This window comes from Mauremys reevesii, linkage group 25, assembly GCF_016161935.1.
Source record: "Mauremys reevesii isolate NIE-2019 linkage group 25, ASM1616193v1, whole genome shotgun sequence".
Taxonomy (NCBI): domain Eukaryota; kingdom Metazoa; phylum Chordata; order Testudines; family Geoemydidae; genus Mauremys; species Mauremys reevesii.
This window is the reverse complement of record NC_052647.1, coordinates 19,033,667-19,053,955: the sequence shown is the minus strand read 5'-3', so window position 1 is coordinate 19,053,955 and position 20,289 is coordinate 19,033,667. Positions and strand designations below refer to the sequence as shown.

Here is a 20,289-nt window from a genome sequence, read left to right as displayed (position 1 = left end):
GGCTTGGTGACCAGATCCCCGCTTGGGCAATCACTCCAACGAGAAGAGATTCTCCTGCACGGTCCCTCACTAAAATCATCACGCAGCACTGCTGGTAACCAGCTACTGTGTTCCTCCCCAGAGGTGGCTGCATCTAAGGATTGCTTGTGGTTGTAACAGGTCCTCTCGGAGGAAAGTCTTGTGGAATCAGAGATGGTCCCTGCTCCCAGCATTGCGGGGAGGGGAGGCATGTGTTTGGATCAGTGGATGTAGTTTTGACTCTGTCTAATAACAGACACTGGCAGAGAACTTCATGTTAATCGTATTATACTTCGGGGATGTAGTGGTTTGCCTAGGATCACACAGAGAGTCAGTGACAGCTGGAAATAGAGTGAGTCAGGACTCCTGGGTTCTTTAACCACCCTACTCCCTCCGAGAGATCAGACTAGAGCCTGGAAGTCCTTATTCCCTGGCCCCTGCTTTACCTAGCAGATACACTTGCCTAGATTCACAAGTCCCAACTGTGTTCTCCCATTGCCACACGGCTCACCCAAATCTGGAATCAGAACCCAGGAGGCCTGGAGCCCAGCCTTGGGCTCCACACACTAGGTAGGCCGTGTTCTCCCCCGAGATCTTTGGTTAGAATCCAGGAATCCACTAGGCCATACTCCCCACCCAAGATCCGGGATTAGAACCCAGCAGCCAGGACTCCACCTGCTGCTTCTCGGTGCCGTGAGTCTGGTGGGCTGGAAGTCCTCCGAGCAATGGGGATCCTGCCCCCCATCTCTAGCCCCGGGCCTGAGATGAGCTAGCGCTGTGAGCTGGCAGCCCTATTCCACCTGCTTGGAGGCAGAGTGGCCCCCAGCAAGGGCCGGGAACATGTGTGGGTTTGTTCGAGCTGTGATGAAAGGCGCGGAGCATCAGACGGCTGGCGGTGCAGGGGGGATTTATGGCCCGCCCGGCTCTTCCCCTCTCTGCAGAGGTGGGAGGCCCTGGACACAGCGCAAACTGTCCTGACGCTGGATTTATTTCCTCCCCTCTGCTCCCACCTGTTGCAGGGCTCCGGGTTTATCTCTGCTAATCATGCTGTAGCCTTGTCAGCCTGGCTTCGGAGGGCTGCAGCCACAGGGCGGCTGGGGGGCCCTGGCTGTGGCTGTGGGGTTTGAGCATCACCCTGGTTTAGGAGGGCTCCTCCGAGCAATCAGTTGGAAAGACATCTCCCTCTCTCTCCACCTTTCTTTCTTTCTTTCTTTCTCACACACCCTCTCCCACCACTCTACCACTCTGCTGCTCCAGGCAGGAAGGAAGCAGGCTGTAAAATGCAATCGGGAGGCCAGGAATTTTGTGGCTCAGTCAGTTGTTGATGAAATGGGTGAGCCGGTTCTGCCAAGCCTGCTGGGGAAGGGGTTTATTTTGTCTGGGGCGGGGGCGGAGATATCTGGGAGGAGCAGAGCTGTGTTGGGGGACGGTATTTTGGGAGGACTGGTATGCAGGGGGTGTCACTGGGGGGTGATCTCTGGGAGGAGCAGTAGCTAGGGGAGCTGTGTCGGGGATGGTATTTGGGGAGACCGGTATGCGGGGGACGGTACTGGGGAGTGATATCTGGGAGGAGCAGTATCGAGGGGAGCTGGGTCGGGGGACAGTATTTTGGGGGGACTGGTGTGCAGGGGAGCGGTACTGGGGAAAGGGATTAGGGAGCTCCTAGACTGGATTTCCATAGGGGTGCCCCTCCCTGGGGACCAGCCCTCTCTGTTGCCCACGGCCAGGCCTGGGTATCTCTGCCAGCTCTGATGGCTCATGGGATTGGGCAGACTAGGCTGATCCTGGTTGGTTTGTGGGAATGGATTTGGGGGCAAGGACGGGATGGACTCATTGCCTCAGGGGGCCCCCTTAGAATCCAGCCGTGTCCCTGGGGAACGGGGCCCTTCCCCAGCACCTTTCAGCAGGACTGGGCCCCTGCTTCCCGGAGACCTGCTTCCCGGTGCTGGTGTCTCAGCCAGAAGATGGGGGCCAGGGTGACACTACAGTGGCTTTGAATCCATCCCTGGGGTGGGGGGCCAGGCCTCGTCCACACACTTCAAGGGCTGGGGCGGGGGGTTGTAATGATCACTAGGAGTCCAGCCCCACACCCTGCTCTTGCCTGCTGAGCAAGAGATGGCAGCTGGGGGCAGGAGGGCTCTGATCTGTGGGTTGGTGACCTCTGTCTGCAGCTCAGCCTTGGACCCACTGGAAGCCACGTGGCCAGTGCAGTCCAAGCTCTCAGTCCCCAGTCTTCATAGCAAGACCAAGAGGAGGAGGCGGGGGGTGGGGGGCTCACCCAGGCCTCCATGGGGCGAGATCCAGTTCACATTGGATTTCCCCACTCCCTTTGCCCCCCATGTAGCCTGGGAACTGCTGTCTAACCCCACCCGGACCCCAAGGCATCTGCCCTCTAGCACTCTAATTCCTGGGGTCAGCTGAGCACTGTCCCTGCCCCAGGGGCCTGCGGGTGGCTTCTGGAATATTGCATGGGTTGGGTTTCTAGGCAGGAGTTGGGTCCCATGGGTCAGATGTTGGTGAAGGAGGGGCCTTCCCTGTCCCATGGAGACAGATCTCTGGGGGCTGGGGCTGCTGGTGGGGAAGACGGAGCTTTGAGGGGGGTGAGCAGCCTACACTGGTGGGAGGGGGGCAGAAGTCCTGTAGCAGTCCTGAGATGTTCCTGTAAAGTGGGTGATACATGCATGAAAGCAGGGACTGTGCACACCCAGAATCAAATCGAGACGTGCTCACCTGGGACTATGCACCCAGAATTAAAGCCAAACATTCTCACCGGGGGGCTGTGCACACGCACACTCAATCAAGCACACACACGCTGTCCCATTTCTGCACCCACACAAACATGATCCACACAGACACACTCTCTTGCAGACACACAATCAACTCCACTGATGTAGAGATACACTAAGGCGCCTCCCTGTGTGTTTATGGGTTACTTTCAGGTAAATAAAAGGCTGCAATTGAGATATAATCACCTTACCCTCCCCTCCTTTGTCTCTCTGCTGATCTCCCAGGCGGGAGGGGAGTCACAGGGTGAGGTCTCAAATCCCCTATTGTCTTATTGTAAAGCAGGGAAAAAATGCAGAGGGTTAAAATTCATGAGCCTCTAATTGTCCACTTGGCCTGTCTGTCATGGAGATGAGATTGTCTCCCTTGGGGGGAAGGGACAGGGATGCTGGAGTCAGGAGCTCCCCCATGCATCAGCCAGGGCAAAAGGCTGCCCCCCCCCATGAGATCAAGGGGTGCGGGAGAGGGGCATGGAGTGTGGGACCCCGAGTGTTTTCAGGCAATTAGATGTAGGGGCATTGGTTCGGTCCATGGGGCCAGCCGCCAGCTTTGCCCCTAGATCTGAGCCCCCATGGATCTTGGGGGCCCAGAGCTGAGGTTTTGGCGGGAGGCCCTAGTTCTGTTTGGCAGAAGCTGGGGCAGAAAGAAACTGAGGCCTGTTCCTTATTGCTGTTCCGGTGGGAGTCACCAGGTGGTGCTGTTGCATAGTTGTGCTAGTTCTTAGCCTGTGGGCAGTGCTCCGCCTTGGAAGAGACACCCTATTGTTTAGTTTTTTGGGGGGATGTACATGCACCCACCAGGGAGCTGTTGCAAGCAGCAAGAGACAGTTTGCACCCAGGGTGCAAGGGGGCTGCCCCCTGGCCACAGATGGCAGAGGCAGCACCCCACACCCTGCAGCTGAGTCTGCTCTCTGTGCTATTCCAGGCTCAGCCGTGCCCAGGGATGGCAGAACTGGGGTGGTGTTGAGGGCTAGTGCTCCCGACAATGGAAATATTGTATGTGTGTGTGGGTGCTGATGTTTCTGCCTCCATGTGTCATTCCCTGTGAACTGCGCACACGCATGGGGGGCAGGAGAGTGAGTGGGACCTGGAGGGGCTGGGGTGGCCACCATGACGTCCGGGAGCCCATGAAAACCCTCAATCTAGGCCCCCAGTTTGCTCCCTGCCCTAATTTCTCTAACCAGGGTTAATTATTCTTGAGGCAGACTTGCTCCCTGGGAACTGGGCTTTGGGGTTGGGGCTGAGATTTATTACAGAGGGGATTGCTTGTGTGCCGTTTGTGACCGCCTCTGTTCCAGGCCTGGCGAAGGGAGCATATGCAAGTTGCATCAAGTAAAGTACCCAGTTCTCTGTGTTACTGCTTTCTCCCGCAATGGGAAGCTAATCAACGAGGCCCTGAGATCCACACCCCAGTATTATAGCCGCTGCTACCGTCATGCCATGATCGGGGCCCTGGTGTGCAAGGTGCTGCGCACGCTGCACAGGGTCACCAATGCTAGTGGTGGTGTTGGAGTGTCGCTTTGCCATCTCCGGTTCCTGGCCGCTGAGGATTTCTGCTTGAGCTTGCAAAGGTTTCTGTGCAGCAAGTGCCAGCAGAGGACGCTGCTCCCCTGCCCATGCCATCTGTGCCCTGCATGGGACCAGCACAGTCCATGGCAGCAGGGCCCAGCTCGGGGGCAGCTGTGCCTTCCTGGCAGCACTAAGTGGGGCTGGGAGAAGTGAGGCAAGCGAGGGTGTGCCCCTTGTGGTGCACCCTGCTGAGGGTGGTGGCGAGAGAAGAGGGGATCCCAGGAGTGTATGTGCCACCTACGCCATCTCTAGCCCGGCTGCACGCTCCCAGCGCTGGGCAAGGACGGGGTGTTGGGTGAGGAGCTGGGGAAAAGCCAGAGCCAGCATCCTGGGAGCAAGAGGAATTAGACAGGTGGTAGATGCGGAGCTGATATCCAGGGAGGGGAAAAGGATCTGAGCAGGGGGCTGGAGCCAAGGAAGGCAGCCGGAGAGGCTGCAGAGTGGAAGTAGGGTAGTGCCCATTGGCGGGGCAGAGCACCGAGGAGGGAGCCTGGAGAAGGGGGTGAGGGTGGGGAAGGGTCCTATCTGTCAGCCAGAAGCAAAGGTCTGGGGTATGTATCTCTGTGTGTTTCAGGATGAGACTGGAAAGATGCATGGACACCAGGTCAGCGGCAGAACCGAGGTGTCCTGGGGCCCAGTCTGCTGCGTGCCCACCAGCTCATGTGGCTGCTTCCCCGAGTCTCATCCTTTTCCTGGGTGGGCTGAACAGTGCCCAGTGGAAAACCCTTCTCTCTAGAGGGTTCACCGTCTAGCCTGATTTATCACTAAAGACCTCATGGAGCCGGTGCAGCAGCAGGGAAAGAAATCTAATCCTGTTCTAGTATAACGCTGGCTTCTACTGCTTGAGCTATAGGAGCATCCCCCTCAGCCAATAACAGTACAGGGCCTATGGCACACAGCTGGGCAGTTCTGACTGTGTCCAGTAGAGGGCAGCATTGCACACATCGACAGCTCTGCTCCTCGCCCGGTAATATATAGAAAGTTCCTGGTTTTCATGTATCCTGTGGGATGCTGCTGAACTCTGGGAGTTGCCTGGAAACTCTGCAGTTGTGGTATTTCTCGGGCTGTTTCATCATTAAGTTCCAGAGTTAACATCACATCAAAAGGGAGCCGTTGGAGTTACTGCTTTTGGCCGTCTGGCTGCAGACTCAGGCAGCGGCTTGTGGTCGTGTTTGGAAGGTTATCGATATAACGTGAAGGGCTGGCAACTTGAACTTTAATTCTGTAGAAACAGCCTCCCTCCCCCCTTTCCCCCAAAACCCAGAGGGAAGAAAGATCGCTTGGAAGTTGCATACGCTGCCGTGCTGGTTTGTTGTTGTTGTGAGTGCTGGAGCTGGGTGTACTAGTGTGTTGCTGTAGGGTTGCTTCTTAGCACCAGTCTGTACACACGGATTTGTTATTTTAGAGCTGCTCGGGCCTACAGGGCTCCACACGCTGGTGTGTTATTGTAGGGTTGCTCAGAGGCCCAACGTTGTGGGGTTGCTATTGTTTTCCCTTTTTTAAGAAAAACAAACGCGAGATGCACCCCCTGCTGGCCCCCGATGCAGACGGGGGTTTTGGGACTGCTCGGAGTTCAGCCTTCCCCGGAGGTAGGGGGGGGATAAAGCAGGCAAGAGGCGGGACACACAATGCCAGGCCCTCTGTGGAGGGATAATCCCGCAGTCCCCGTGGGGTATGGGTGTGCCCCCTCCATCCCCCTGCCCCCCCCCCATCCCCGCCATGGGCCTGGGGGAAGGGGGATTAGGTTACACGGCTCTGGTAACAATTCCAACCTGTTTGGACTGGAATGTGGCATTCAGAGCCCAGCTACAGGAAATTCGCTCTGCGCTGAAAGATAGAATTGAAAACAGTTCGCAGCCCGGCCTGGGGGCGCCTGGCTGGCTGGGGGAGCAGGGGATGGGGGTCTGCCTCTGGCCCGGGGCGGAGGGCAGGGGGATGGGGGGCTCGCTCTGGCCTGCAGGGAGCAGCGAGATTGTGGGGGCTGGTTCTGGCAAGGGGGGAAGTAGGGGATGGGGGGGCTGGCTCTGGCTGGGCAGGGCAGAGGATTGGGGGGCTGGCTCTGGCATTGCGACAGGTTGTGGAGAACCCGCTTTTCCCCTCTGGTTATTTTGGCCGGTGCTACATTCCTAGAAAGTGGCCCTGGCTGCCCCAGGCTGGAGGGATCCCACAGCAGCATGTTCCTTGGGGCCCATCCTGACCCCCCACCCCCCAGGATGGGAAGCCTCCAACCCCAGGACTCAGAGAAGGCTCCTGACAGAAGTTGGGGGGATTTTACCAGCCCCCCCAACACACACACACACTGGCAGGGCTGTCCTGCGGCCCTTGGGGTTTACCCGGACGCTGGCTCCTGATGCCCCTGCCGTTCCCTCTCTCTTCAGCCGTGGAGACCCAGAGCACCAGTTCGGAGGAGATGGTGCCCAGCTCGCCCTCGCCGCCCCCGCCCCCCCGCGTCTACAAGCCCTGCTTCGTCTGCAACGACAAGTCCTCTGGCTACCACTATGGCGTCAGCTCCTGCGAAGGCTGCAAGGTAACGGGGACCCCTGCCCTAGGGGCCCGCCGCACGGCTTGGGGCTCTGCCAGCTTCTTGCTTTGCCCCGCTGGAGCCTGGCTCTCCGTTGGGCACCCCTCGGGGCAGCCAGAATCGCCTGCCGCCCAGGGTCTTTGCTGGTCACACGGGGGCTTCTTCCCCAGCTGCCGGGCGGGTAGGTCTTGCTCGGGGTCCCAGATTCGGGGTTGGGCAGGAATTTCCCCCCAGGTCAGACTGGCAGGGACCATGGAGGTTTCCACCTTCCTCTGCAGCATGGGGGGTGGCTCGCCAGCTGGAATCATCCAGGCACATGACCCCTAATCAGTTCCCTGCCGTTGCCGGGGCCTCGGGCACCTCGGTCTCTCCTGCTCTCTGCCGGTGGCACACACCAGTTCAGTCTCCAGGGGAAATGCTGCCGTCTAGCTCAAGAGACTCGGTGTCCAGGGGGTTCGGCGTGAAATGGAATGGCCTGTGCTGTCCAGGAGGTCAGACTAGAGGAGCTGAGGGTCCCTTCTGACCTGCACTGAGAGGTCTTAAACTAACCCCCGCCGCTTGGGGAAAAAGACCTGGGTACCAGGGAGCAGACGATGGGGAGAGCTTGCGGTATGGTTGCTATGACAAGATGGGCTCCTGTTGTGCCAGGCGCTGCACAGACCCCAGCTGAGATCAGGGCCCCGTTGTGCCAGGGACAGTCCCTGCCCCAAAGGGCTCACAATGCAAACAGAGCGGAACAGAGTTTTGGAAGGGCAGTCATTATTTTGCAGGAAAAGTGGCTTTTAGTCCAGAATGGAGTGTCCAGGGGGGTCACTATTCTGGAATAGCAGCATAGTCTGAGCACCTGAGTGCTGGGTTAGGGCTTGGGACCCCTAGGTTCTAGTCGTGGCTCTGTTGGGTGACCAGTCACTGCCTCTCTTTGTGTCTCAGTTTTCCCACCTGTAAAATGGGGCTAGTGATAGGTACCCCCTTTTTAAAGTGCTTTGAGATTTGCTGATGAAGCGAGCTAGGTGTCATTATTATTCCCGTCAATTTCCCCATGTAGACAAGCCCTAAGAGAATGACCAGGATAGAGACAATTTGTGGGGCGTGGAGGCCCAGGGGGACACCTGGCCCATTTAAAACTGATCCCAGGGAAGAGCATTTTCAAAATGATGGCCCTGTGGAACTCACCACCACTGGATGTTCTTATGCAATAGGATCTGTCAGGGATGGCTTAGATATATGTGCTGCCTCAGTGCAGGGAGAGGGACTGGGTGACCTCTCGAGGTCCCTTCCAGCCCTACACCTCTACGATTCAATAGGATTTAGAGAATGGCAAGGCAGTTACATGAATAGTGAATTGCATTGGAGGCCAGGATGTGCACAGGGGCCCAAGGGGGTTGAGCGCATTGCGTTTGGTCAGCCCACTCCCTTTGCAAATCCCAGCCAGAGGCCTACACAAGCCAGCTCCTAAATGCCAGAGGTCAGGCAGGCACATGCCCTACGGGCGACTCAGTCTGTGATTGCCTGTGAGAAGGGGGTTGACTCTCCAGCGTCCCCAGTGTTGGAGCCGGAGCACTGGGCTGGATGCAGCGACTGGTGCTCCAGCATGCCAGGCAAGGGGGGTGCTGGTGTGGGGGGCTCCGTTTGTGTTTTGGGGTGCAGCTTTCCCAAGGCACCTGCTCAGAGCTGCAGGGAGCATGGGGTAACCCCTTCCCCACCTCTGCTCCCCCCCCACATCCCTACCTCTGACACCCCCCGCATCACCTGCATGTCCCTGTCTCTCCCGCCCACCCCCAGGGATTCTTTCGCCGAAGCATCCAGAAAAACATGGTGTACACATGCCACCGTGACAAGAACTGCCAGATCAACAAGGTGACCCGCAACCGCTGCCAGTACTGTCGGCTCCAGAAATGCTTCGAGGTCGGCATGTCTAAAGAAGGTGAGGGGCCAGGAGCAGCGGGAGGGTGGGGGCAACGGAGCTGGCGGCCAGGGGCCGGGGGAGGAATCCACCTGCAGCAGGATCGGATGGAAGATTGGATCCAGCTGGGGCAATGCCCCGTGCAGAGAGACGGGCCCACATGCACCTGTTCCCCCCCCAAGCCCTCTACCCCTGCAGGGCCCTGCCCCACTGCACTGCTGTGCCACAAGACTGGAGAGTCACTGGGGCAGAGGTGTGGGAGCGGGAAGCTCCTAGACCCACATGTGTTTGGGGAAGGGAACGTGCTGCGCAGAGCCCCATAGTGTTTAGTGAGTCTTTGCCCGAGTCTGGTGCGCTCAGGGGCTAGTTTGACCAGCTGTCCTGGGGCTAGGACCTAGCATCCAGGCTTGGCTTCGAATCATTAGGATCCAGGGTTCGAGTTTGGCCCAGTTCAGATCTGTGGCGGGGGGAGGTTGGATCCAGGCTCTGGTTTGAGGCCTGTCTCATGCAAGGCTGGCGCCCATGGTGAGCACACATGAGGACATGCTTCCTACACAGGTATTTCTTGGGCCAGGGTAGCCGGAACCAGGTGGGAACAGGACACAGGGGCCAGAATTGGATCCGAATCTCACGGGGGTTCAAATCCTTGGTTCTGGCCCCTTGGCAAAGAGGGCTTTGAGGCCCAGCAGCTAGAGCCATGGTTCACAGGCGCCACTGTAGCCGTGCCCCCGGGGTGGTGATCTCTCGCACACGCCCCCGCCGCCCGCTTTGCTGAGTCACATGGGAGCTGGAGGAAGGCTTGGAAGAGGGCGGCTGCCCCTTTAAGAGTGCTGTCAGCCGGATGGTCCATCTGGAGACAGAGTGCTTCTCCGCGGCTGTTGCTTTTACTCCTGACTGCTAAGGCATGTCCTCACGAGCCGGCCGGGGTGGGGCCCCCATTAATCACTGTCTCTTTAAGAGCCCGTCATTAGGAATGTCTGTCTCAGCCCTGGCCATTGACTTCCAGGCCCCTGTCGCTTTAAGGGCGGAGGGATTTTGGGGGGTGAGGGAGAGATGTCTGGAAGGAGACAGGAAGTGGGTGGTCTGTGGGAATTGCGCCAGGATTGGGCAGGGGCGGGTATCCTTGGCATCCCTCCCACCCCCGGCACTGGCCCAGCGAGAACTGAATGGGCTCCAGGATCCCCCGAAAAGAGATCAAGGGGGTTCCCCCACACACACTCCAACAGCTGGTGGGCATGTGAATAGCACTGCATGGGAAGACTGGCACAGGTCCCAGATGTGGGGGACCTGCTGCCTCTCTGAACTGCCCTTCCCTGCTACCCCCCTCCTGCACCCCCCACTGTCTTCGGCTGTCTCACCTGATTCTTCAAACACCCCCCACCCCCCCGCCACGCCTCACCCTGGCTTTCGATGGGCTGAAGGTGCAGCTCGGGCTGTTTATCGGGGGAGATGGGGCTGGATCCCCAAGGCAGTGGGGTGTCTGGGCGAGGGGCGGGGGGCAGCTCTGCTGGCAGCCCCTCCCTGCCGGCATTGTGCTGGCCGAGGCTATAAGTGGATATCCTGCCGGCTCGCGTATCCTGTTGCCAGATTCCCCCTGGCGCTCCGTGCTGGGGTGAGCAGGAAGTGCAGCCTGGAAACGTGCGGCCACAGGGCGGGCCGGGAGAATGCACACGCAACGGGAACGCTGCCGCCCGAGCGGGCTCGCCGGGGCTCAGGACTGCTCGTGCCCTGGTTTAGGGATGAACCAACCCCCCCAGGCATGGGGCTGTCTCCGTCCCCCTGGCTGCAGCCTAGTTCGTCTCCCTGCTTCCCCCTGCCACCCGGAGGCCAAGCCGGGCGGTCAAGTGAGGGGTCAGGGCTCAAAGTACTTCGCAACGGGCCCACCTAGACAGGTGCAGCAAGAGGCCGGGCAAGCCCAGGGCTCCCCGGGGAGCGGGGTCGGGGGGGGCCGGAGTGGGGCAGGGGGAGAACCGGGAGCCCCATCCGTCACAGGAGACACTGGGCAGCCAATCGGGTGCAGCCACGTCAGGCACTGACCCGTGTGCTAAGCAAGGTGGCCAGTCCGAGTCCATTGGTGCTGGACACCAACACGTGGTCGAAGCTGGACAGCCAACCAGAATCCATTTCCATTGGGCTTTAGCCTGCAATCGAAGCCAAGTGGCCAACCGGGATCCATTTCCATTGGTGATTAACCCACATTAGGATCCGGGTAGCCGATCGGACTGGGCTCCCAGTTGCCCGTTGCCACTGTTAGAAGCTGGAGGGCCAATCAGATTCCAGCCTCCCCCCAGGACACATGTCACAAGGAGTCTAGCCAGCTGGGGCACTGTGAAGGCAGGGGGGGCTATTGGGGTGCCAGGCAGGCCCGAGGGGGGCAGCTGGCACAAGCCAGCAGCCATCAGGCTTTGGCGTGATGGGCTCCCGGGCTCCCTGGGCATATGCTGTGGGCGAAGGGGGAGAGTCTGGGGGGGCAGCCAATGCCGTGTCACCCCCCACTCTCGTTTATCCGAGTACCCCCCGCGCTTTATCCGGCCTCCCTGTCTGCTGCTGCTTCCTGTTTTCCTTGGGCTGAGCACAGGCCTCGGTGTTTCCCAAGTGAAGGCTGGGAGGGCAGAGCTGCGTCCAGGGGGCAGGATGGACGAGGGATGCAGAACCTGCAAAGGGGACAGGGGGCCATGAGGCCACCAGCCCAGTGCAGCCTGGCTCGGAGGAGGCGACACCCAGACCAGACCAGCTCCGACCCCTGTGGGCCTAGGTCCCAGCCGAGTGGCAGAGGCAGTGCTTTTGACACGGGGGGGTTGTAACGGCACCTCCTGCCTCTAACCCGCTGCCCAGAGCCTCGCCTCGGTGGCTCTGTGTCCGTGCCACGCAAGCCATCGTCTCGCTGGCTGCCCCCAGGGCCGCGGATGGGAATGCACCTCAAGGGGCCCCCGTCGCTAGGGCAAGGGGCTGGCGGGTTGCTGTGGGCAGATGCTTGCTGGGCCATCCCTGCTGGCTCTGCTTTTCACCCCTGCCGAATAACCCCGCTCTGGGCCAGTGGCTCTGCTGCTGGAAGCGGCTTTCCGGAGCTCACCTGGCAAAAATGACCCCCTGGGTGGGGCTCGAACCCGGAACCACTGGATGTAAAAGGCTGGGGCTCTGCTGGCTGAACTGAGGACCGTGCCAATCATAAGCTGGGAGCGGGGATAGAGCCCCACCGTGTAGAAATGTAGGTTACCAGCGTCCCCAGAGCGGGGGAATGTTTCCCTCTGCAGAGACAAGATTCGCTCCCCCTGCCCAGGGGCTGGGGCATGCACCAAATGCTCCCTCACCGTGGCAAGAAATCCCCCCGTCTCAGAGTGCACTGTTTAACAGAGCACATGGGGAAACGGAGGCACACAGACACCAGTGAGTGGCCCACAGTCAACCAGCAGAGCCAAGAATAGAACCCAGGTCTCCTGTGGCCCCCACTGCTGCCCCGGCCACCAGCCCACGCTGCCTCGGTACAGCCTGGCCCAGAGGGAATGGCCAAAGCGTGTGAGCCGACAAGCGACCAGCAACGATGGATGCGGCCCTTCCAGCCCCATCCCCAGTGTTGCTGCGTTGGAGTCAGTGTGGTCAGATCCCCGTATGGTGTAAATGGGCATCGCTGCATTGGGGGTCAGTGGGGCCAGATCCCTGTATGGTGTAAACGGGCGTCGCTGCGTTGGGGGTCAGTGGGGCCAGATCCCTGTATGGTGTAAATGGGCATCGCTGCGTTGGGGGTCAGTGGGGCCAGATCCCCGTATGGTGTAGGTGGGCGTATCTCCATTGGAGTCAGGCCAGAGCCCCGTCTGGTACAGATCAGCCTCGCCCCACTGAAGTGGGTGTCACCACGCCAGTTTACACCAGCCAGGGATCGGGCCCACGGGGTTCATTAGTGAGCTCTGTTTTAAAGAGGAGTGTCCCAACGGTGGGGGGTGTTGGGCTGGGTCAGACCCCCAGGGCCAAATGCCCCCCCGACCGTGCGGTGTCCCCCACACGCTCCCAGCCCCGGACTCTGAGCCGGGGTCAGGACCGGTCACACGGTGCCAGGTCCTGACCAACACCCCCCTCTCCGGCAGCCGTGCGGAACGACCGGAACAAGAAGAAGAAGGACGTGAAGGAGGAGGTGGTGGTGGACAGCTACGAAATGACGCCCGAGCTGGAGGAGTTGATCCAGAAAGTCAGCAAGGCCCACCAGGAGACCTTCCCCTCGCTGTGCCAGCTGGGCAAATACACCACGGTGAGCCCCCTGCCCGTGGCACTGCCCGTCTCCCCCAGCCCACCCGGGAACCCCCTGCTGCCTCCCCTGCTGCCGTCACCGGCCTCGGGGTCCCAGGGCTCAGCCTGCGGGAATAACAGAGCCGCCTTCTACCACCCCGGGCTGCCCACCGCTGTCACTGCTGTTCTCAGCCAGGCGGCGTGGCACCCCAAGGAGTGCAGAGCTGGGATTCTGCACATTGGCCACCAGGTGGCACCAGTGCCCCTTAACCATCCAGGTTCTGTGCCTGGCTCTGGCGGGGAAAGGGCGTCCGGGGACCCAGGTTCCAGGCCCGGTCCCGGCTGGGAGAGGGGGTCGGGGCACCCAGGTTCTGTGGCTGGGAGAGGGGGTCGGGGCACCCAGGTTCTGTGGCCGGGACCGGCAGGGAGAGGGGGTTGGGGCACCCAGGTTCTGTGGCTGGGAGAGGGGGTCGGGGCACCCAGGTTCTGTGGCTGGGACCGGCAGGGAGAGGGGGTTGGGACATCCAGGTTCCATGGCCGGCCCCAGCTGGGAGAGGGGGTCGAGGCACCCAGGTTCTGTGGCTGGGACCGGCAGGGAGAGAGGGTTGGGACATCCAGGTTCCATGGCCGGCCCCGGCAGGGAGAGGGGGTTGGGGCACCGCTTTCCGTGCCTGGCCCCAGCTGGGTAATCTCCCTGTGGCTCTTAGTCCCCTCTGTAGGGGATGATCCTCGCCTAGGCCCCGTGGTGCAGCACTAACCCCCCCCCCCCGTTCCCTCCCCCAGAACTCCAGTGCCGATCACCGGGTGCAGCTGGACCTGGGCCTATGGGACAAGTTCAGCGAACTGGCCACCAAGTGCATCATCAAGATTGTGGAGTTTGCCAAGCGCCTGCCGGGTTTCACCACCCTCAGCATCGCCGACCAGATCACCCTGCTCAAGGCAGCCTGCCTGGACATCCTGGTGAGGAGCAGCCTGGGGGGGACTGGCTGCCTAGAGCCTCTTCTCTCTTCCTCGGGCTGTGGCTCGGTGAGACCCTGGGCCCCTGCCCAGCCTGGGGCTCAACAGGCTTTGCCCACTGCGTGGGGAGGGGCTGGCCCAGCGGGTCCCAGCGCTCACCCCACCTCCCGTCCCTGGCAGATGCTGCGGATCTGCACACGCTACACGCCGGAGCAGGACACCATGACCTTCTCGGACGGGCTGACCCTGAACCGCACCCAGATGCACAACGCCGGCTTTGGGCCCCTCACCGACCTGGTGTTCGCCTTCGCCGGGCAGCTGCTGCCCCTGGAGATGGACGACAGCGAGACCGGGCTGCTCAGCGCCATCTGCCTCATCTGCGGAGGTACCGGCCGGCCCCGGCCACCGCCGCCTCCCCCGGGACCCAGGAACAGGGGCTGGGCACACCGACGGCCTCACCGCTGCTGCAGCCCTGGCCTCTCCCAGCAGGGGGCGCTGTAGGGGGTGGAGCAGGAGCACTGGCCATGGGAGGAGCTCCCAGCTATGCCAGCCTGGCCTCTCCCAGCAGGGGGCGCTGTGGGGAGTGCTGGCTAGGGGGGCTCGAGGGGGCTGGGTATGGGGCTGTGACAATGAACGTGTGTCGTCCCCCCCCAGATCGGATGGACCTGGAGGAGCCAGAGAAGGTGGACAAGCTTCAGGAGCCCTTGCTGGAAGCTTTGAAAATCTACGCCCGCCGCCGCAGACCCAACAAGCCGTACATGTTCCCCCGCATGCTGATGAAAATCACTGATCTGCGAGGCATCAGCACCAAAGGTGTGGGCTGTCAACGGGGCACTGCTGGGGGGGAAGCTCACAGCGCTGGTGCCTCCTAGCACTGCTGGGGTGGAGGCTCATGGCACCAGTGTTCTTTGGGGTACTGATAGGGCACTGCTGCGGGGAAGCTCACAGCTTCCTGCAGCGCCGGCTCACGGCTCCTTTCTCCCCACTCCTATCGCAGGCGCGGAGCGAGCCATCACCCTGAAGATGGAGATCCCTGGCCCCATGCCCCCCCTCATCCGGGAGATGCTGGAAAACCCCGAAATGTTCGAGGACGACTCGTCGCAGCCGCCCCCCTCGGCAGAGCCCCCCAGCTCCGAGGAGAGCCCAGCCGAGAGCAAGAGCCCCGAGGAGACCCCCTAGCACCCTGGGGAGTGGGGGGTGAGGACTGGGAGAAGCCCCTTCCTCAGGCACCCCACCCCCCCGTCCAACACCCAGCTGGTTCGAACAAGCCACAGCTGCCTTCACTCTTCCCCCACATTGCTGGGGGGCGGGCATGGGCTCGGGGGCAGCTAATGGAGATTGTCTGGGGGCTGCCTCAGAGGTGTAGCTCTTGCCTTAAGCTTCTCTCTGCGGGGAGCAGTCTGGAGCCTCCCCCCACTCCCATCCCCAAGCTTTTCTGTTTGCCAAAGTCTGACTCCAAGCCAAAAATCCAGGGGGGGCAAGGCCGGGCCAGGGAGCTCCCTGCTTGGGGTGGGGGTGCAGATCCCTGGAAATGGACCTGTAGGGGTTCAGCGGAGCCCCCCACTCTGCCCCAGCAGTGCAATTGCCCCGTCCAGCAGGGGGTGCCCTGGAGCCAGAGAGAAAGAGACTTGGAAGTGAGCCTGGGCTGGGATGTTGGGGTGCACCCCCCCCACTCTGCATCCCCAACGCTGCTGCCTCCGGATTCCTGACTCAAGATCAGTCAAGGCCCTGCCTCCTAAACTGATGTTCGCCGCTGGAACCCAGGCATCCCGGACTACTGATGCAGATCTCTGGAGCTGGGGATTGCTGGGCGAGAGGCGGGGGACGGAGCAGCCCCCCCCCCCAGCCCGTGGAAAGCCCAGGACCCCTGGGCGTGTTGGGAAAGGCAGCGGGAGGGAGGGGGGGACTTTGCCCCAGAATGGATGCTGCTCCCCACTCAGCGTCCTGCAGGTTTCGGGGGACGCGGATCTCGGGGTGCGGGGACGAGGTCCAAGTTTGGGAGGTATATTTTATTTTAGGTTTTTGTTGTATAACGTGCTAATGGTTTGGGATCACTCCTCGGCGGTGGGGGGATGAGGGGGCCCTGTCCCGTCTCCTGGGGGCTCTGCTGGGATGGGGGGGCCCCCAGAGGCAGGGGGCGGGGCTGCAGGGCTGTATCTGGTTTTGCTTTTGATGCTGTTCAGGTTTGGTGTAGTTGGGGCGTCTTTCGCTCTTGATCCCCCCCCTCCCATAACCTCCAGTTCCAACCCTGCCCCCATGACCCCCCCTCCTCATTCCCTACCCATAACCCCCAACGCTGACTAACCCATCTCCCCATAACCCTCCCCCTCAATCCTGACCCCGCCCCCACAAGCCCCCTCCCCAGCCTCACCCCTTGGTGCTGATGATTTTGGGAACACACAACACTAGAGACCAAAGATGGGGGGTGGGGATCGGAGGGCAGGAGCTGGTGGGGTCACGTGGGGACAGAGGGAGCTGCCACCCTCCCAGGGGCTCAACCCCCCCTCCCCCAACAAGGCTGCTCTATGATGTATCCATGGGGAATCTCCCCCAGTCCCTGTGTCCCTAGGAAATGGGCACTATTGGGCACTGCCAGCTGGGACCCTGCTCCCTGCCGGAGGTGAGGGGAGCCCCCTTTGCACAGCAGCTTGGGATGCTCCCCTCAGGGGGTGGCACTGGGGGGGGCTATTTGCACAGCACCCCCTATGGACCAAAGCAGACAGCACCTCAGCTCTGACCCCTCCCATTTGGTGTCCTCCCCCCAGATGTCCCCCAGGGCCAGTGTTGTCCCGCAAAACCTCCACTCCAGTCCTTGCCTGGGAGAAAATATTGTCACCCTGTCCCCCGTCCCCCCCACATGCAGTGTCGTCCTCCACCAGCCTGGGGGGAGGAGTGGTGGGGGTTGAATCTGCCCTCCCCCCCAATGCACAGTCCCTGTAGGTTCACCCTCCCCTCAGCACCCCCCAGATGTGGGGGAAGGAGCCCTGCAGGGACCCTGATCTGTTACACTACAAGATGGGGTGGGGGGGGAATCTCCCTCTTAAGGCCCCCATCGGTGCTGGGGCTGCAGTTCCAAACTCCTGCAGCAGGGGGCACTGCCACCCTCACAAGGAAGCTAGTTCTGCATCATGGGGGTGTTGGTCTCATAGCGGGGGGGGGGGGGCAGGAGGAGGTGCCCAGACTTCGCCACCTCTGCCAGGCGTCCCATGCCTATGACCCTGGGGGGGGGGGGCAGGCGAGCTGTAGCCACGTGCTGCCCCCTGCAGGCCAGCACAGCCTCTGCAGCCCCCAGCCTGGCAGCACTTTCCCTGTTATTTATTGGCCTGTTTTCACGCTGGGAAATGGACCCAATTGCCCCCTCCCCTACCAGAGAGTGGGGCAGGGGGAGACCCAGGGGACCCGCCCTGGCATGAGACACCCCCCTTCCCCCCAAAAAATCCCTGCTGCTCCCTGATCCTGTTGAGCTGCCAAAAAGGAACACCCCAGACCTTAAACCAAAGCCAAGGACCCTGTTACGGGGGGAGCCGGGAGGGGGGCTTTGCACCCCCCCCGCCCCTCACTCATGTTTACAGCCAAGCTTTACATGGTATTTTAAAAGAAAAGCCCCTGTCCCGTTCCCCGCCCCCTTGGCGCCCAGCTCTATCGCAGAGGGGACTTTTCTATTTTTGCAAAATAAAGAGATGGAAACAGCCCAGCCGGCTCCTGCTTGGGTGTGTGGGGCGCCCCCACCTGGCCGTCCCAGCCTGTCGGCACCCCCCGCCCGCGGCCTGACGGGAGGCGTGGGGCTGGCCTCGCGCCCCAGCTGGAAATGGGGCACTAGGAGGCACCAGACTGTCTCCTGGGGGAATGGTGGGGATGGTGCAGCTGCCTCTGGGGTGGGGCATGGGCGCTGTTTCTACAGGGTTCCCTTGCCCGGTGCTGAGATGCAGCTGCTTCTGGGGTGAGTACTGGCAAGTCTTTAACAGCCTACAGAGTAACGCTGCGCAAATCCTGCCTCATAAAACAACCCTGTGGGAGCTGCAGGCAGAGGGAAATCTCCATGGCTGGGCCTCCCAGGAACACGGAGGCTGCACCTGGAGTTCACATCCACCGGGGCACCCTCCAGCCCCGCCAGGATTTGGCCTTGCCACAAGCAAGGAGCCCCCGTCCTGGGTCCTAGCACTGCCTGAGCCCGGCCATTAGCATTGGGGTAAGACATGGAGGCGCCAGCTCAGGACCCCTGTGTGCCAGGCGCTGCCCAGAGCAAGAGACACTCCCTGCCTGCTGGAGCCCAGGATCTAACGAGACAAAGGGAGCGAGGGGAAACTGAGGCAGAGGCAGGAATAGAACCCAGGTGTCCTGCCAGTGCCCTATCTTCCTGAATGCTGATGGTTCTGGAGATACCCCTCGCCCCACCACCCCCGGGGTCTCCTAATCATGCCCCATCGCCCCTCACTGGAGAGCTCCCTGGCGGGGGCTGGGCCCAACCACACCCCAGGCCGTGCTGCAGACCAGCCCCAGCTTTGGTCTGTCAATATGCCCCCCCCACAGGTCTGCCAGGGCCCCCAAATCCTGAGAGCTGCCGCCTGGATCCCAACCCCCTCCCCAGCTCTGCTGGTGCGCCTCACTCCTGACCCATAGCCCCTGCTCTCCCTGCCCCCCACCCCCAGCTCTGCTGGTGCCCCTCACTCCTGACCCGCAGCCCCCTGCTCTCCCAGCCCTGGGCTCCCCTGCGGCCAGTGCCATCTCTAGCTGGCAGTGGGTCCCGCTGGATCGTGCTGCTGATGCTAGAGGCCTCAGGTCTCCTAGCTAATAAACGCCATGGGACTAAAGCTGCTGCCCCGGCCAACCCAGCGCAGCCACCAGACCCCGGCTGGAAGCGGGAGGGGGGACGGGGGGACCCCGGTGACATCGCTCCCTGGTCCGGGTCAGATCAGCTGCTGCCATTTCTGGTCTTGCAGTGACCCCTGCCGGCCACTGGGGGTCGCCATTCCCCAGCTTTGTGCGGCCCCGTCGCTTTTACTTCACTCCCCCCGCCCGCTCCCACCTGCCTGGGCCAGCAGGGGGCAGCAGAGGGTCGGTGTGGGGGGAGAACCTCCGGCCATCTGTAGTGGTGGAGGGGGTGGAGACAGCCCCCTTGCAGCACAGCGCCCCCTGCTGAGCCTGCCCCTTCCCCGCTCCCTGCAGCATGGCACCCCCCCTACTGAGCCCCCCCCGCAGCCCAGCACCCCATAGCGCTGTGCTGGGGCATTGGGGGGCAGCACGAATTGCGAGGGGACAGCGCCCCCTGCTGAGCCCCTCCCCTGGGATTTCCATGTCCTGACCAGGCCCCACCCTGCCTGGCCTGTGTGTGGTGCCAGATCTTAGTCCGGGGGGGGGCAGGAGGGGGGGGGTGTGCCGAGCAGGACACAGTTAAAGCTGGAAAAACCCGCTGGGGCCGCAGGGGTGGGGAGATTTCTAAGAGCCAGAAACCAGCCCTGCCAGTGCCCCTCAGCCCTGCCCCACAGCCCCCCACTGTCCAGCCCCGGGCTCCCCTCCCAGCCCTGCCAGTGCCCCTCAGTCCTGCCCCACAGCCCCCCCCCCACTGTCCAGCCCTGGGTTCCCCTCCCAGCCCTGCCAACACCCCTCAGCCCTGCCCCACAGCCCCCCACTGTCCAGCCCGGGGCTCCTCCCAGCCCTGCCAGTGCCCCTCAGTCCTGCCCCACAGCCCCCACTGTCCAGCCCTGGGCTCCTCCCAGCCCTGCCAATGCCCCTCAGCCCTGCCCCACCGCCCCCCACTGTCCAGCCCTAGGCTCCCTCCCAGCCCCGCCAACACCCCAGTCCTGCCCCACAGCCCCCACTGTCCAGCCTGGGTCCTCCCAGCCCCAGCAACGCCCCTCAGTCCTGCCCCACAGCCCCCACTGTCCAGCCCTGGGCTCCTCCCAGCCCTGCCAATGCCCCACAGCCCCCCCACTGTCCAGCCCTGGGCTCCCCTCCCAGCCCCACCAACGCCCCTCAGTCCTGCCCCACAGCCCCCACTGTCCAGCCCTGGGCTCCCTCCCAGCCCTGCCAATGCCCCTCAGCCCTGCCCCACAGCCCCCCCACCACTGTCCAGCCCTGGGCTCCCCTCCCAGCCCTGCCAACGCCCCTCAGTCCTGCCCCACAGCCCCCACTGTCCAGCCCTGGGCTCCTCCCAGCCCTGCCAGTGCCCCTCAGGCCTGCCCCACCGCCCCCCCCTGTCCAGCCCGGGGCTCCCCTCCCAGCCCGGCCAGTGCCCCTCAGTCCTGCCCCACAGCCCCCACTGTCCAGCCTGGGCTCCTCCCAGCCCCGCCAATGCCCTCAGTCCTGCCCCACAGCCC

General features: G+C 62.0%; 1 protein-coding gene across 5 annotated transcripts in view; it reads left to right on the top strand.

Moving 5' to 3' along the window:
* RARG (retinoic acid receptor gamma) overlaps positions 1-17,660 on the top strand; it is an 82,954-nt gene extending 65,294 nt beyond the window's left edge. For all 5 annotated transcript variants that reach the window (XM_039514804.1, XM_039514802.1, XM_039514803.1 and 2 more), the window contains 7 exons: positions 6,749-6,897; positions 8,674-8,815; positions 12,877-13,037; positions 13,799-13,975; positions 14,153-14,357; positions 14,627-14,785; positions 14,970-17,660. In XM_039514804.1, the coding sequence (XP_039370738.1) occupies positions 6,749-6,897; positions 8,674-8,815; positions 12,877-13,037; positions 13,799-13,975; positions 14,153-14,357; positions 14,627-14,785; positions 14,970-15,151 (1,175 nt within the window). In that variant the 3' untranslated portion in view covers positions 15,152-17,660. The remainder of the gene's footprint in view (positions 1-6,748; positions 6,898-8,673; positions 8,816-12,876; positions 13,038-13,798; positions 13,976-14,152; positions 14,358-14,626; positions 14,786-14,969) is intronic.
* The last annotated feature ends 2,629 nt before the right edge of the window (positions 17,661-20,289 follow it).